Genomic DNA, 18,361 nt, shown 5'->3' on the forward strand with positions numbered 1-18,361 from the left:
TCTTGATTTCATGTCTTCAGGCATCGTTGACATCTTCTGAACCGTGCTGCTCCTGAGTTCTGGGAGAGCGAAGTCTACCAGCAAACATAAGCAGTCTGAAAATGAAATGAAAATAGAGATCAGCTTTTGTTGTTTGGGGTGGCTTGTTTCTCTTAGGAAGGATAGAAGGGAGAGAAGCAATTTTCTGTAATCAGTCCTATTTTCACGTCCTATTTGGAGTCTACCTTTTTAAAAAAGCACCCAGTTTAGTCATCAGGAAAGAGAGGTCAGCCTGCATTTTTAGCTGAATGAATTTTCAGTTTTATCAAATGCACTTGCTTTTCATTGTTACCTGGTTTCAGTTATAATGCTCCCTCCTCCTTGCTGCCCTTGGAAATAGTCCTTTGTTTGTATTTGTTTTTCTGGGAATGAACAGAAACTGATGGCCCTAAAGAGTGGGAACCTGAAGACCTTCGCCTTAAGATTCTTATTTGCAATCAGGAAAGAAATAGCCCAGATCTCATAAACCCCAACTCTGAGCTGGGAATATCCCCATGTGGTCATAGGCAAAAGTCTTTTTGTACAGCTAGAGTCCTGAAAAAGTATTTCTGCATCTCAGGCAGAACTCTTATTTCCTCAGGCTCTTCCCTCCAGGTTTGTGTCCTGCCACATCCCACCTTCCCCCCTCAACTCCTTTTCTACAGCAAAATATAACTAAACACATTTGCACATCTTCTCCTCTTCACGAATCCCTCTGCTTGTGTCCTTCCATAAACTGACAAGTTACTCAAAGGCTGTGGTGAAACAATTTAAAATAACAGGAATGTGGGGTACACAGAAACATGAGTCAACCTGAAGTCAAACAATTAGTAAGCAAATCGTAGGTCATTCGCTACCACTTGCACTGCTTTTTCAAACATCACACTGAATGAAACTTGCATGGCCTAATGGAAAGAGAAGGAGTCAGGAGACCTGGGTTCTAGTCCTAGATCTGCCTCTGGCCCGCTATATGATCTTAGGCAAGTGATTTAACCTCTCTGTCCAGTTTCAACATCTATAAAATGGGGATAAAAAACCCTGCCTCTCCGTATATTACAGGGATTTTGTGAGGCTAAGAGGAGATAATTAATATGAAAGCACTTTGGAAAAATAAAAGTGCTAAATAAAGGTATTAGCATTATTATTCATAATCATAATAATGCTAATAATGATAACCAAGGAGCTGTTTCTGTTCAGGAGTGGATATACTAGGCTTCCCCAAACCCAAGGAACCAACAGCTTAATGACAGTGGGGAGGAACATCAAGGATCTCTGACTTAATGAAAAGAGTTACAAGAACCTGGGGATTGTCAGTGCTACACAAATATTGATTTAGTTTGCCAGTCACACAGAAATATCGCTTGCCAGATGCTCTCTGCTACTACCTGTCTGTAGTGTCTTTGGCTTACTTGTTTTCTGTTGGTTTGATTTCTGTCTCTCTTCTCCCCCTCTCTCTGTCTCTGTGGTATTTGTTAAGTGCTTACTATTTGCCAGGCACTTTTTCTAAGCACTGGGGTAGATGCAAGTTAATCATGTTGGCCATAGTCCCTGTCCCACATAGGGTTTACAGTCTTAATCTCCATTTTACAGATGAGGTAACTGAGGCACAGAGAAGTGAAGTGACCTGTCCAAGGTCACACAGCAGACAGTGGTGGGGCTGGGAGTAGAACCCAGGTCCTTCTGACTCCTAGGCCCATGCTCTATCCACTAGTGCTGCTTTTCTCTGCCTCCCACTCCTGTACTTGCTACCTATTCTTAGAATTGAGGGGCCAGTCTGAGCATCTACGGTGATTCTCTACTCTTCCGTAAGAGAAGACAGTGTGGCCTAGTGGAAGGAGTTCAGGACCGGGATTCAGGAGGCCTGGGTTCTAATCCCGGCTCCCCACTTTCCCCCCCATTTGGCTTCTTGGAGCCTCAGTTTCCTCATCTGTAAAATGAGGATTCAATACCTGTTCTCCCTCCCCCTTGGATTGCGATCCCCATGTAATATAGGGACTGTTTTCAATATCATTTGTCCTGATTTTACCCCCGCACTTAACATAGTGCTGGACACATTGTAAGTGCTTAACAAATAATATTATTATCGTCATTATTATTATTACTATTAGTGTAGTTGATGAAACCCCTTGCTTCATCACCCCTTGTAGAGGTCAGAATCCTTGGAGGGAAGAAGTCTACTAGAATAAACACTGGAGCTGGGATTTATGGATTATAGCTATGCTTTCCTTATATGTGCCAATCAGGGAAAGGTTCTTGTATTTGGGGTGCCAGGAGGAAGTTGGATGAGGAGACAGTGGAAGGTTTATGGATGTGAAGAGGAGTCTGAAGTAAATGGCTTAGCATAGAAAAAGTTTGGCCAGCTTTTACTGTAGAGATCTATTACTAGTTGCTTATGCAAGATTCTTGGAAGAAAGTTAAACTGTCCCTGAAACTCTTTGGTAGTGTTATTTGGGCATTATTCACACTTCCTAATGAATAACTTCACTTGATTTTTAGTCATATAAGTAGTTTAGAGGAGCTCAGGGACTCTATATAATGAATAGTGAGCATATGGAATTGGGCAGGCAGAACATAGGGTGATTTGAAATACGTATGGAGAAATATATGGATGAGAAGTTCATATCGAAGAGAATGTTAGGGAAAAGTGTAAATGGTAGAAGGCTTGAGGGGGTCAAATAGATTTGTGAGCAATGATGCACGATAAGCTGCTAAAAGGGAAAAGCTAGAGGTGTTAGGTATATTGATAGCGATGAGGATGGATGTCAGGGAAGACAACTACCCCATTATTCCTTTGATGCTAATATTAAAGATGTAATTCTGGGCTGGATGGACCTTTGGTTCAACACAGAATGCCATTTCTTTTGAATTGGCCTGATGTAGAGTCCATCGGGAAGGCAGGTATTGAGTTAATAGGAAGAGAGTAGGGGGTAAGTAAGGATAGAAGGATCTTGCCTATACCTCAGGTGTTGAGTGCCCCTTTAGGGGTAGAAGAAAACATTTAAATTTCATGGGAGCCAATGAAGTGATGAAAACAGGGATGATGTTTTTAAGGGGTACATAATCTATGTAAAGTAAGGAATGACTGCACCATATTTGTTTTCTAGCATGTACCCCTAACACTTTGGAGGCAAAAAAACAGAAAATAGAAAGAAAATTACTTTCACTAATCTGTTGTCCACCCTGATGATCATTGAATGTGCAAGGTGTCATCATAGGTATGTGTCAGTCATTCAGCTCCACAAATGCCACTGAAACAAGATGTTTTGTTACTAACAGCGGATTAAAATGAATCCATGAGACTTCCCTTCTAATTTTCAATGCCTCAGGAAGCTGATAGGTTCAAGAGAAAATACAAATGGATTTGATATACCACTTTACTAGAATGAAATGTTCCACAATAACCCTAACCTTTTGTTGCTGTATTATATTGTATATATTACCAACCCTCACCTAATTTTCCATCCAGTAGCAATCCTTGGTCTACTTTCTGTTTTCCAAATTTATCCCATCCATTGACTGCTTAACCTTTTTAGTAGATTCTTCCTCCTTCTCCTTATGCACTGTTCTAAGTTTTCCCCAAGATGACCCATGATGATCTTGTTTTTATTTTTGTATATTTATGGTATCTCTCAGAGATATTTTACAGCAGAGCAGAACTGCAGAAAGCCTCATTTTCCTCTCATTCCTGATAAAGAGGTGTTAAGTAATCTCAGTCCCTAACATCCCTTCAGATCACTTCCCTTAGATTGCATGTTGCTTTTATCCCTTTTGTGCATTTTGTCTTTGATCTTTCTGCCAGTTTCAAACCAAAGGTTGTTTCTGTCCAATCCAGTTGGAAGTCGTTGTGCAAGTCAAAATCTCTCTCAATTGTACTTGATTTCAAAGCCTATAGGGAGGCTTGTTGAATTGGGATCCAGTTAAAAAAAAAAATTAACATGTAATAATTTGGCCTTTAGAAGTATTGCTGATCTTTGAATAATTTTCAGTATTTTTCTACAGTATTAACAAGAGTTGCATGTTACCACAAAACAACAATAGAAAACCAAAATTTACTAGAAATATTCCTTTGGGGCCCTTTTAAGATATGTAATATTTTGTTGTTACTGTTGTTTTCTAATGGTCTTGTGCTTTGGTTTTTGAGATAATTGAATATGATTCTTCCCCCAGTGTAAGGGAAATTGGGTTGTCTCCCACATAGGGATTCCCCCTGAGCTTAATTTATGAAAGGGGGGAAATGAGTCCCCACCTCCAGCATAGAGCATGAAAAAACTCCATCTCATTCAGGTAAATTCCTTGTGGGCAGGGATTGCAATGTATTATACTCTCTAGACTGAAGCTCATTAAGGGCAGGGAATGTGTCTACCAGCTATGTTGTACTTTCCCAAGCACTTAATACAGTGCTCTGCACACATGTTGCACTGGTAAGCAGCATGACCTAATGGAAAGGGCCTGGGCATCAGAGGCCCTGAGTTCTAATCTCAGCTCTGCCATTTGTCTTCTGTGTGACCTTGGGCAACTCATTTAGCTTCTCTGAAGTCAACCTCAGTCAACCAATCTGTAAAATGGAGATTAAGACTGTGAGCCCCATGTAAGATGTGGATTGTGTCTAGTCTGATTATCTTATGTCTACCCCAGTGCCTAGTAATAATAATACTAATAGTGTTGGTATTTGTTAAGCACTTACTATGTGCAGAGAGCGCTGAAGTAGACACAGGATCATCAGGTTGTCGCACGTGAGGCTAATAGTCTTAATCCCCATTTTCCAGATGAAGTAACTGAGGCACAGAGAAGTTAAGTGACTTGCCCACAGTCACACAGCTGCCAAGTGGCAAAGCCGGGATTCGAACCCATGACCTCTGACTCCCAAGCCCATATGGTTTCCACTGAGCTACGCTGCTTCTCTGTGCCTGGCTTATAGCAAGTGCTTCACAAATGCCTTTAAGAAAAAAGTAAGCGCTCAATAACTACCATCGATTGATTGGCCGTGTACCTGAGAGTTCATGGCACCATTTGGAGGCAATCCTGGGGGCGGGCTTGCTGGAAATTTTGCCATTTGCATGATCTTCTTTCCCTGTTGTTAAGGTATGGTAGTGAGACATCCCCCGTTTGTCTGGACCATCATACTTTTTAGTGTTTCTTCCCAAAAGGCCAAGGAGGGGACTAACTAAAGTATCACTTTGGGTAGGGTTGGTGGTTGGGGACAACAGATGTGGCAGCTGGGGTGGGGGAGGACTGCGGGCGAGGCTGCCTCACCTCCTTAGCTTTCAGCACCCCCTCCTCCTTCAGCGGCAGCAGCAGTCCCTATGGTGACCACCACCACTAGTACCATGGAGTACTTTGGCTTTCATTGGCAGCCATTCTGGGAAGATTTTAGCCTGGCCAGAAGCGCACTCATCCCCTTCAGACCTCCTAGGAAGGGTGAAGGCACTGCAAAGACAAGACTAGATAATAATAATGATGATAATAATGGCATTTGTAAAGTGCTTACTATGTGCCAGGCACTGTACTAAGTGCTGGGGTGGATACAAGCAGAATGGGTTGGACACAGTTCCTGTCCCGTGTGGGGCTCACAGTTTCAATCCCCATTTTACAGGTGAGGTAACTGAGGCACAGAGAAGTAAAGTGACTTGCTCAAGGTCACAAAACAGACAACAGGTGGAGCCAGAATTAGAACCCTTGACCTTCTGACTCCTAGGCCCATGCTCTATCCACTACACCACGCTTAAACCATTCCTGGGAGTCTTGACTCAGGAGGACAAGTTCTGTCTCTCTGTCTGTCTCCCCACTTTACTGTGCTTTGAACCCGGAAAAGTTTGATGCCATGGATCAAAAGAGCTGATTTGGTAAGGAGCAAAATTGGCAGCAGTGCAGACTAATGCTGCCTGAACTGTGATTCGCTGCTTCAGGCCGGCACAGAACCAGAGAATAAGGGAGTAAGACTAAGGGAGGTTACTTTCCCCTTCATGGCTCCAAATACCCATTGATGTGCCCTCAGGAGCCTCAGAGGAGAAAATCAGGCTCATTATTTGAGGTTCAGTAAATTGGCAAATTGACAAGTTTATAATATCCTTTCATAAGCACTGGGGAGAGTACTCCATAACGGTCTGCTGAATTCACTTTGCAGGGGACTTTCACCTAGATAAAAAATGCCCTTGAGAGACCTGTGGACATAATGCTGGTGTAACTTTTGAGGTGCGCTTGTGAGGACAAACCATTCAGGAGGCCGGAAGAGACCGGAATTCAGCCATGGAGGAGAGGGAGAGGCCACAAGGCAGTGGGTAGACCTGGGCCCTTCTACACAGGGGTCGAGGCTAAGACCCCCTCAGTTGGGCAGACCAAGGGAAGACAGAAGCTGCAGGCAAAGTGGGGCAGGTGTTCGATCAACATGGAAGTCTGTATGTGGGAGTACCAGTCTGGGGAGGGGGGGGTGAATATGCTAATTGGCATGGGGAAGGAGGAGTTTGGAATGGAGAGAAAGGGTGGGTATGAGAGATGAGGGCTTAGAGAAAAGGAGATGAAGAAGACAAAGGGGGAAGGTAGAAACAAGAGGAACATGAAAGGATTAAAGAATGGGAGAAAGATAGGAAAGGAACCAATAAAGGAAAGGATAGAAGATAAACTGGATAATGATGGAGGAAAGAGAGGGACAAATGAGGTAGAAACAATGAGAGAGGGAGAAAAAAAATCCCTGTATTTTTCAGGGAACCCAACTTGTTTTAAAATCATTTTTTTTAGTGATTAACATTTTTAGAAATCTTGTTTGCTCAGTATTATCACCAACATAGTCCCAATAAATATTTTGATGTTGAAATCCTTTCAAAAGATAGCAGATAAGCAAAAATCTCTTGGTATCTAACTGGATCGTTTTTTGTTTTCCTTTTGTATTAAGTTCACCCTTTTTGTGTTGATGACTTTTGGACCTAATCACATTTTTATTGTGTTGCGTTGTGAATTAATCCTAGGTAGAATAATAGCCTCAAAGTTTTTCTTTAAATTGTTTCTAATTTGTTTTTTAAAAAAATCTGTCTATAATAATCCCAGCCCATGAGGTGAACAGCTGAATGGTGGGGACTTTTTTCAGCCTAAGTGTAATTATGGCAAAATGCTACATATCTAAAAAATTGTGACAGCCAACCAGCTTTCTGATCTCTCTTTACTATGTCATGTGTTCTTTTAACATTTACTCGACAGTTTTCTCCTTAGCTAGTGCTCTTAAAAAACAATATAAGGAAAAGTCTTTAAAGCAAATAATAGATAATGTTAATGTTGCCTTCTTGGGATAATATTCCAGGATCAAATTCTGCTCCAGGCAGCCTATGAGAAGTTCTCAAAACAATAACACTTGGCAGATGAAATTCTTCTGAAGCATTTGTGCCACCTCGTCTCAGAAGGAAGCCAAGAAAACAAATGTGAATGATTGCCTGCTGACTTGAGAAGCATTGTAAAGTCTAATTGAAATTCTCCTTTTTAAATGGCTTTAGAGAACTTATAGAAATTCCCATTTTCAATCTCTTTCCATGGAAAGGAAATGTTATGGATAGGAACTTTGAAGTCCATCGGACTTTAAAGGAAGCTGCTGTATTGGCGTGGCACTCTAGAGTACCCTGCTTTTACCAGCTGGGTTTTACCAGCTGCTTTTACCAGCTTTTACCAGCTCAGCTGAGGACCAAGCAAGGAGGAGATAGGGTTTGCCAGCTCTCTCCTCATCCCCGGAATCTGCCTTCCTGGGTTTCCAGCTTTCTGCTGGGATGATGGTTTCTCTTAGGCTCTGTACTCTCCACACTCTCCAAATATAGGAGAGATCAGCTGGAGGAGCTTCCAGCGACTGGGAAACTCTTTGCTCTCATTTCCTTGTGTGTTCTGCCCACTGAGAATATGAACATGGAGTGAAAGAGAAAGGTAGCGTAGAGCCCATGTATCCCTGCCTAAATACAATTAATCAGTGGTATTTATCAAGCGCTTGCTGTGTGCAGAGCACTGTAGTAAGTAAGCACGTGGGAGAGTGCAGTGCTATTCATTGTATCATACTGCCTCCAAATTGGATTAACGCATAAAGAGGATTGTAACCAAAATGCCCTGCCTTACAAATTTACACTGAGGGGCTCTTACTGCATCCTCTCTCACCCACCAAAATCGTTCAGCCCTCTGAATTGACAGATTAGCAAATAGACAAAAATCATCAGGTCTCTGAGGTGCCACCGTTCCTGACCCACCAAATTTCCAAATACGCAGACCACTGTGTTTTCTCTCTGAAAATAGCATTCTTTGCCTGAGTTAGAAAGACAATGTGCTTATTCTCATTCTCTCTCCAGGTTTGGTTTCCCTCCCTCTTGTCCTGCTTTCCTCTTCATCTCTTGGCTGCCCACCTCCTCTGGCCACGAGGTCCTACTGCTCTCTGCTTATCTTGTGTCTCTGTGCCCCTATGGGTGTCACCTTGAAGTCTCAGTGCATTTGTGTTCATGTGGGGCGGGGTATCTGCCCTGAGTATCCCAGCAGCATGGTGTGGTATGTGAGGAGAAGGGCAACTGATGCTTTGGGCCTCTTTTGTAGTCTAACCCTCTCAGGAAAACCAGTCCCTCTCTCTGAGAGTTTGAGGGTTAGTATGCCCACGTCTCTTGCCACATTGACCATAAGAGGTTATGTATGGGTAGCTGCAATCTTTAAATAGATTGTAAGCTCTTGTGGGCAGTGGTCAAGGATATTACCTTGATTGTAATCTTCCAAGTACTCTGTACAGTGGTGTGTACTACTAAATGCCATTGATTAAAGCTTCAGTGAACCTAATCCCATGCACCCATTTCACATGCTTAAGGAAAGAACTAGCCAGGCATTGAGGCCACCCCTCCAGCCCCACCTCTTGCCCATGATCACCCCACTCTGGTTGTGCCCCATGCATCCATACCCTAAGTAAAGTCAGAGACCCAGGCCCATTGTAGACAGATGGGTGGTAATGAAAGAGTTCCATATTATATTAGCTACCAAATTCCTGCACTGGGTTCATATTGTTCCCCAAAAGAACCAAGGTAAGGTGTTTCTGAGACTGTGATTACTCCATGCTCATCAACTGTGTTTTACTTCACAGAAGATTCTATATGTCTTTTAAATTTAGAGGAGCATAAATATTTTTGCCCCATTTCCTTGTAACCCTTAATTAAACCTCACCTGAGAATACTGCAAACTTCTGTTATTTCATGATGAGAAGAATATTAGCAAGGTGGTGGTGCTTTTTTTCCCCATAATCTCTCCTCCTGACTTTTTAACCTTGTTGTTTCCCAATAGGACTTCAGAGTTCATGCCATAGAACCACAGCGAATATCAACCTTGGGGAAAACAAATGTGATCGTCAGGGGAGAAAACTTTCCACAAACACAAAATATTTATATGATACTGAAAGGAACCAGTACCTGCAAGGAAGATGTGTGAGTCAAAATGCAAATTAGTGAATATTTTGCTAACATAGGGATGGGATTATTACATATGGTGACTTCAGTTCTGCCTGAAGATGTGTGTAAAGTGTCACTGACTGCAGTCTACCATTCACAGGCCAAATTCCATACTTTTTGTAGGCTGATGTGTATATCAGGCCTGATTCATGCATCTGTAAGCCGAGAAAGAAAGAACAGCTTTGTTCTGTCCTCTAGGCAGGCTTCTTTCTACCTGCTGCAAGTTAAGAATCTCTGAACAAGAGTCCACCCTGCTTCCCTCTTCATATCTCACCAGATCTCTGTCTGAGATCTGATGGGGAGTTTTCAGAGGGGAAGTGGAGCATTACTACTGTCGACTGAATTTAAGAGCCTGCTGTGTGCAGAGTGCAGTGCTAGCTGTTCGGAAACATGCAGCAGAAGGAAAAGATATGAAGCCTGTCACCAAAGACCTGACAGTCTGAGGGGGAGACTAAAGCCATAAATTCATGAATTGAGAAAATAAATGTATTAGCCACATGCAAATAAATGGTTAACAGATAGTTAAATGCATGAATATTCAGGTGACTGAGGGAATGGCATTACCAGGAATGTTGGGGAATTAATCAGGGAATACATTCTGGAGGAGGTGCCTTTTTAAGAGGGCTTTGGAGAAGGAAGGGGACATGCTTTAGTGAAGTGGAGTGGGTGGGAGAGCATTGCAGGCCTGGAGGAAGGTTTAAGCAGTGGTTGGAGCTGAGAATGGGGGACAGTGAGGAAGTTAACTTTGGAGGAGTAGAGTGTATGTTCTGGACCAAAGCAGTGGATGAGCAAGCTTATTTTACATAAACTGATACCAGCCATCCCGACCCCTGCTTGCCTCTGACTATACCCCTAAATTATTTACCTTCCCAGGAATGGACATGGAGGAATTTTTCCACCTCCTCATTGGCCTGCAATGGGCTATTCCTACCTGTTATTTTCTTCAGAGGGGAAGTATGGGGCAAACTGACAGTTGCTTTTGGTAACAAACATGGAACACTAGTGAAATACCAGAACATTTCTAAAGTTGGACTCAGAGCCATTGCATGGCAAATGGAGCCAATACCCCAAAGCTTTACTTTAAGGAATGTAATTGTGACAGACCACCCCTGTGCTGAGCGAGGCAGGCACAAATGACACAGAAGAGTCCCCTGAACCTGCTACTGTCAGGACTGCCCGCATCACTGCCATTATTAGCACAGGACATAGTAGTTGGACAGAACACATAATGGTGGGGGGGGGGGGTCAGCACTGCAGTGGAAGGCACATAGGTAGGAAAGAAAAGAACCTAGACATATTTCAATCAGCACCCTCTCCCAGCACTCAGTGCTGTCATTCAGCTAGGCAGGATGATGCTAATAAGACCAAATCATCAGTCTTCAGTAGTAGTAATAAAAATTGTGGAATTTAAGTGGCAAGCACCCTGGTAGATACAAAAAAAATCAGGTCCCACTTGGGCCTCATAGTCTAGGTAGAAGAGAGAACAGGTATTGAATTCCCATTTTACAGATGAAAGAACTGAGACTCAGAGAAGTTAAGTGATTTGCCTAAGGTCACACTGCAGGTACGTGGCAAAGATGGGATTCAAACCCAGGTCCTCCGATTCCCAGGCCCGTGCTCTTTCCAATAGGTAATGCTACTTCCCTAAGAGTATTTACCAAGTGCCTATTTTGTCTTAAGCATTTGGGAGAGTAAAGCCTGGCTAAAGGAGCTTACAGTCTTGCAGGGAGGATGGACACAAATAAATTAGAGGTAGGAGGAAGAGAAAGGGAAGGAGAATATGTCGTTGAGTTAGTGACTAATTAGTAAAATATGTAAAGTTTAAGAACTGTCCTGGTGGGATCCATGCAAAACTTTTTCGTAAGTTGGAATCCAAAGAAACCAAAAGATTGACTCTCAGTTATCGTCTTGTACCATTTCCTTTTTGGATAGCCTCTTCACCCTATTTGCACCCATGGCTACTACTTCTGGTTCGAAGAAATAACTGAGTGTTGCAGCTGCAGTGGAAAAACACAGTGTAGATTTACCCCTTGAGCCCAGCCATCCCACTAGTTTCTTTCTTGTGGTTCACCTGACCTCCTCATTTCAATGAGACCTTGCTATTGCATTTCACCTTCTGGTAGATGGTCCCTGTGTTAGGCATGCATAAAAAACAGTGTGAGTATTCTGAAAGCTATCCCTTAATGATACATTATTTTGGACAATCTGGAGTAAATGCTGGTCGCTATCTATCGGAAGTAAGATATTGAACTTGTTTGAGTAATGACACATTCCTGAAAGCCTGTTGAAGTATGGTGTTTTGGTTTTCCTAATAAAATAATAATGTAGCATTTTAAATGTCAAATGTACTTTATTGTTTCCATTGTAATTCGTATGCTACACAAGATTAACGTTCAGTTCATCATGAAACAGTAGATTTTGGAACTGAATTATCGATCAAACAGACTGCTCTGCAGCAGCCTCGTGCATATGGTTCACTACTAAAATTAGCCTTTTACTGATATGGATTGACATCAACTAATGTAAACAAATTATATCATATTTATTTTTTATTGGCCTTACTGTCTTAGAGGGTTTTTGTTCTCTAAAGAACCTAGTAGAGTGAAGCCTGTTAAATTGGCCACCTGTGGTGTTGCTAAGAGGTGGTCAGTTTACAGAGGACTCCAATTTACAGAAGTAGTCAGCTTGACAGATGTCACTATAAGTAAAATGTGGGTTTTCAAGAATTGCACTGTTCTTGCTATCACTTGCTGATATTACACTTAAATCCCACATTTAACTTGAGATATTGTAAATCTAAAATTTAGTGGCAACGTGCTGTGCATAAATGCATCTCAGTAAACTGAACTGGACAGTTAACTTAATTCTCTGGCAATAGATTGGATACTGTTAAATGGGGAAGGATGGTAGGGGAATACTAAGATAGTCCATAACTTTTCCTATAACAATTTAGAAAGACCCTTTGAATGTTTTAGGCACAGAAGGTGGAGGCCTCACTTGGGGGTTTAATTTTGAATTTGGCCTTCACTAGAAATGGCAGCTTTAATCAATCAGTCATATTTATTGAGCTCTTAGTTTGCTCAGAGCACTGTACTAAGTCCTTGGGAGAGTATAGTTTAACAGAGTTGGTAGACAAGTTCCCTGCCCACAACAAGTTTATAGTCTAGAGGGATGAGTTTACAGTCTAGAGCTTTAACTTGAATTTCTTATGGTTTTCCAAGCTTTTGCCTAAAGTATTCATTTTCAGTCATGTTAGTATCCAAACTGTGATTCAGATGTTTTTCAAAGTTATTTATTTTATTCCGCTATTGTTTGTGTCACTAATAGGCAGTTGAGAGTTGGCTGCAGTCTTTATGAGGTTCCCTAGCTGATTTGACTCTTGTGTATTTAGAATGCATCAGGCAGAAAAAAAATCTTGTAAACCAAGTGCATGGATCATTTAGGAATCCCCTTTTCTTTGTTTCAGAATACGTGTGAACAGTGGGTCAAATGCCACCCACTTGAAATTTTCTCTTCCATCAAGTCGTAAAGAAATGAAGGATGTACGAATAATGACTGAAAATCATAACGCTTCCTTTAATGGAGTATTATCTTACGTCTCTCCGCCAGTATGTTTTGATATATATCCAAATACCACCTGGATGAGGTAATTTTAAATTTTTCATTCCTCCACTGTAATAGTCTCCCAACTATCTATCAATCTAATGATTTTATGGAGATTCACACAGGAATAGACTTTACAAATCCAAAATTTTCCCTTAAAGGAAAGAGGAAAATTCTAATGCTTAAGAACAAAACTATCTCGATAAGTGAATCCAACTACAAATACATTTGCCAGCATATAAACCTATTCCTGTTTTCTTCTTCTCCTTCACTTCTCTTCTAGACTGATAGTTCTTCGAAGGCAGGGAATGTGACAGTTGTTTTTTCTGCACTTCCCAAGTGTCTCAGTGAGTTTACATTTTACCCACAATTATCAAATTGGCTTTTGGAGGCAATATTAAAAAACACATGCAGTAGTCCTGCTACTGTGTGGAAATACATGATTCACTCAGTCGCTCCTACAATTCTATGCCATTCTTTTTCTTTTTCATTCTTTTGCTTAACCCAACAATTCATTTGAGAATCCTTCTTGGGGCACCCAGCTCTTCCATAATGTGTGTTTTTCTGACTCATTTTGGGTGGAATGGTATTGGTGAATTAGATGCTTGTGGTTGCCACACCATTCCCTATCTGGATAGAACATGATTTAGATATTGGGAAGAGGCAGTTGCACCCAAGCCCATGATGCTGATCGAGGTGTACATACTATGACACGGTTTTCACTTAAAGCAGGATTCATCAGGAATTTAACTTTCACATTAGAAGAGAACTGAGTGTAGGTACAAACGTGGGGTGTTAAGAAGTAAATTATTCAGGTATGAAGCCAGCTATCTAGGAACTGGTTTTGGTGGGTGACTTCTGCAAAGATGCATTAACTAGGTTTTTGAATAACATGGATTCTGAAGGATAAGTAATGTCACAAATCATTTTACAGAACTGATACTTGGACTTAAAAATCACATAAGTAAGTTAAATTAAAGCATTTTGGGAACTGTCACAGAGCTGCTATTTGGGATTTACATAATGTGATTGAATATACTCCTATGGACTGAAGATTTATTATACAGATAGTGTATTACTGTGGAATTTGTTGACAATTAAATTGAAAACCTTTATACTTATATAAAATTCCTTGAAGTCTCATAATATTTCATAACAGGGTCCTACAGCACTTCAGTACTAATTGTGCAATTTAAATTAAATTGATTAGACTAAGTGTTTGGGACTGAAATTAACAGCTGTCTAAAATGCACATCACTAATAGTAATAATAATAAACTATGGTACTATGTGTCAAGTTCTGTTTGAAGCACAGGGGTAAATACAAGATAGATCAGACAACATTCTCTATCCCACATGGGGCTCACAGTCTAAATTGGAAGGAGAACAGGTATTGAATCTCCATTTTGCAGATGAGGAAACTGACACAGAGAAGTTAAGTGACTTGCTTAGGGTCACATAGGCAATTGACAGAACTGGGTTAAGAACTCAGGTCCTGTGACTCCCAGACGCATACTCTTTCCATTAGGTCACTCTGCTTCTCTGCTTTGATAGAATTTTGAGGCAAGTGGGGAAAAAATGTCAGTGGATTTATTATTTACTAATCCTAATTAAACTTTTTTTTTTTTACAGAGGCGGTCAAACCATAACCATAGGAGGCAGGAATTTTGATGTCCTGGACAGTCTAATCATATCAGATGAGTTGAAAGAAAATCTCAGTGTAAGTCTTGCACTCTATTGCAGCATAAAATTGGTGATTTAAATGATCATTAAAATTAAATGCAGTCTTGTGTTTAGAGCATATGTGTCCTCAATGTAAAAAAACAAACATTCAATATATTTGTTGCTTAATCTACCAGTGTGTGCCATCCTCAATATGTGTGTACCCCATTCTCTGCCCCGGCCTGCTTTCCTACTCTGCTTGCTTCGCCTTGTTCTCATCTTTATCTTCTGAGTCCTGCCTTCTCTATTTCCATCTCCCTAATATTGTGAGGGAGGAAAGTCCAGTGGAGAGGGAGTCTTGGCACCAGACTGTGACATTGGGTGTCCTCAGGGCTGTAGAAGAGCTGGGAAAATCAGTCTTGTGACAGAGTGACAAGTTCTGTCTCTCTCACTGTTGACCTTTTGCTCAGATCCTCTCTCAGGACTATAGCTCCCTTCCCCTTCATATTCAATAGATCATTACTGTCTCCATCTTCAAAGCCCTACAAAAATCATGTCTCCTCTAAGAAGCCTTCCCTGACTAACCTCTCATTTCCCCACATTATTCTCTCTCCCTTCTGTGTCACCTATGCACTTGAGTATGTATCCCTTGAACACTTTGATACTTCCCCCAGCCCCACAGCACTTTTTGTACATATCTTTTATGATGACCTGTTCCACTGGCTCCCTCATTTGTGAAGGGGTGGAAGAAGCCAAGAGAGCCACTCTACGGTACCCTTCCTTGAGGGAAGTGTAAATATTTAGCTGAGCCAATCAGATAAGAGAATTGGAGAGGAAGCAGGGAAGCTAGATAGTTGAAGATGACCACTGTTGCCCATCTTGGAGGCCTTTATGCCTGGGAGAGCAGGACACAGAGAAAGCTCATTCCGTGGATTCTGGATGGACATGAGGGACCTAGAGGGATCAGAGAGGATCCTGGGGGAGGTTCAGAGCCAAGAGTTAGGGCTCTGGAGGAGTGAGATTCCTGCCCTTGCAGAGGGGAAAAGACATGGAGAGGGTGAGACTAGAACCTAGGACATTCCTAGAGAAGAGCAAGGAGAGGACCAGAGAAACATCAGTTCCAGGAGGCCTACAGGGAAGTACTGAGGGTCGGTCTTGGGGGTGAATGTATTAGATCTAGATATGAGGTGGGAGCAGGAGTAGTTTTGCCCACTACCAAATGAAGACCATCTTGAACTTTATTGAGATTTCAGACCTTGATGTCTGCCTGCAGAAGGAGTGGGAGGGGAAGCTTCAGGAGTCAGAGAGACACTTAGATTTGGGGAGCACTGGATGCGCGAGGGAGTGCTTTCTCCATGGGCTTCCTGCAACCAGCCCTGGGAGGTGGTTGAAAGGTTAATCCACACTGATCCCTTTGTCTCTAGGGAGGTGGCGGCAGCAATAGTGGCACAGGGATTTGGGATACACCGAGCAGAGGTCCCCAAACCTGTGTTAGAAGAACGGGAGAACTGGAGAGCTTTAGGAACTGGCGGACACTGATGGGATCTCAGTGCTTCTGAAGTGACTCCGGGAGTCCTTTGAACTGGGATTTTGGACTGAGAACCCCCTGCAACTTCATAATCCTTGTATTCTGTGCCTTCTCTTGTCTATAATTTATTTTAATGTCTGTCTCCCTGACTAGCTTGAGATCAGTAATTGTGTCTACCAATTTCATTGCGTTATACTCCCCCAAGCTCTTAACGTGTTTTTAAGTAAATACCATTGATTTAATGGTTGTGTCTTGCTTGGGTCACCTGAGCATCTTGGGCCCCTCTGCGGCCTCTCCAGAAGAGCACTAGAGGAGCAGGTCGGATAGAGAGACTGCAGGGGATCTGAAAGACCAATTGTGTGATGGGGCCCTTAGGCACCCATCTGACTCCAGATGATTCTGCAGTGAGGGCACAGGGCCAGGATCTGCCCCCCGAAAAGGTCTGGGAACACAGAATAATCAGTAGAAGCTATGAAAAAATGTACTAGATCAGCCATAGCTAGGCAGGACTCCTGGAAAGGAAGACATGAAATGCCACAAAATTCCACTCTTGGATCATTTGTTCCACTTTCCAGCTATTTTCTCTATCCATCCAACACCAGCTCTGACTCACTCCTTCCACCCTCTCTCCCCACTGCATCTCCTGGTCTGCTAACCCCAGAGAAGCAGATCAAAGGGCCATGCCAACTTTCCCCACTGTGAGTTTGTTAGCTTATCTCCTTTAAATTCTGCTTCTCCTTATGACCTTATTGATTCTGTAGTTCATAATCTTCATTAATTCTTCGCCATCCTTGATTCCTCCTGTGGCTTTCACTTTCAGAGATGTTTCCATTTTAAAGAGAAAGTTGGCAAAACCTGATTTGAGTTTCTCCCAGGCATTTTTTTTTGTTTATTAGTCATTAAATTCTGCCCTCTGTCCCTTTCCCTCACCCTCCATTACCTTCTCCCTGCCCTGACTCTACACTTAAAATTGCAAGTGTCCAACTATAAAACAGTTTTGGGGTAGAACAAAAAAAACTTACCCACTTGTAAAGGGTGCCCTGAGTTCTGCATTTCCAGTTTTGACTTCATTCTCTTCAACTAAGGGGGAAGTTCGTTTATTTCTTCTCTTTACTTTTGTTTTCTGACATTTCCCTCAACCCACGAAAAGCGTTTTTCTCTGATGTGGTTAGCAACTTCTGCTAATTCTTTAAGATGAAATTCTCCAGCATAGTCTAATTCAACTGACAAAAAACAGGTCAGGAGTTTGGTTTTATCACTGCTGCCACTTAGGACAAAACCAGGCAGAGTCAGGCTTTGAGGAAATTCAGGCCTCTTCTGGTCCATACTCCTTCTCTCTTTCTCCTTCCAACTAGAGTGGCCTAGTGGATAGAGCATAGGCCTGAGTGTCGGAAGGTTTCTGATCCTGAGTTTGCCACTTGTCTGCTGTGTGACCTTGGGCAAGTCACTTAACTTCTCTGTGCCTCAGATACCTCATCCGTCAAATGAGGATTAAGACTGTGAGCCCCATGTGGGACAGGGACTGTGGCCAACCTGATTAACTTGTATCTACCTCAGTCTTTAGTGCAGTGCCTTGCACATTCATTCATTCATTCAAGAGTATTTATTGAGCGCTTACTATGTGCAGAGCACTGTATTAAGTGCTTGGAATGTACAATTCGGCAACAGATAGAAACAATCCCTGCCCAGTGACGGGCTCACAGTCTAATCGGGAGCACATTGTTAAGCGCATTGTAAGTGCTTAACGATTAGCAAAAAAAAAATATCCCCCTGCATAAAGCTGTTCTCGTTGGTTATTCTCTGGATTGCCCCCCCCCCCCACTCTTTTTCATGAAGTTTCTCCTTTTTTTCAGGTCCTTAAATGTTGTAGTGAGACTAACTGCAGTTTTTCAGCGGTTCCCAGAGAATTAAAACCAGGCCATAAAGTCACTGTGAAACTCAGGGTTCAAGACACTCAGCTAACCTGTGGAGTGTTGCAATATCTCGACAACCCCAAATTTACAGGTTATCGCGTAAATTCTGACGTGGATTCCGAATTGGAAGTAAAAATACTTGTAAGTTTTCAGGAGGGTTTTTTAATTACCTTTAAAGTGGTTGTTTGGATTTAT

The 18,361-nt window shown here is 42.0% G+C and overlaps 1 protein-coding gene across 1 annotated transcript in view; it reads left to right on the top strand.

Moving 5' to 3' along the window:
• Nucleotides 1-18,361, top strand: part of PLXNC1 (plexin C1) — a gene marked incomplete at its 5' end in the record, with an annotated part of 126,375 nt that overhangs the window by 55,965 nt on the left and 52,049 nt on the right. The window contains 4 exons of the mRNA XM_029078668.1: nucleotides 9,298-9,437; nucleotides 12,928-13,107; nucleotides 14,696-14,783; nucleotides 18,107-18,307. Coding sequence (XP_028934501.1) covers nucleotides 9,298-9,437; nucleotides 12,928-13,107; nucleotides 14,696-14,783; nucleotides 18,107-18,307 — 609 coding nt within the window. The remainder of the gene's footprint in view (nucleotides 1-9,297; nucleotides 9,438-12,927; nucleotides 13,108-14,695; nucleotides 14,784-18,106; nucleotides 18,308-18,361) is intronic.

Source organism: Ornithorhynchus anatinus, chromosome 14 (genome assembly GCF_004115215.2).
Source record: "Ornithorhynchus anatinus isolate Pmale09 chromosome 14, mOrnAna1.pri.v4, whole genome shotgun sequence".
In the NCBI taxonomy this organism is placed as follows: Eukaryota; Metazoa; Chordata; class Mammalia; order Monotremata; family Ornithorhynchidae; genus Ornithorhynchus; species Ornithorhynchus anatinus.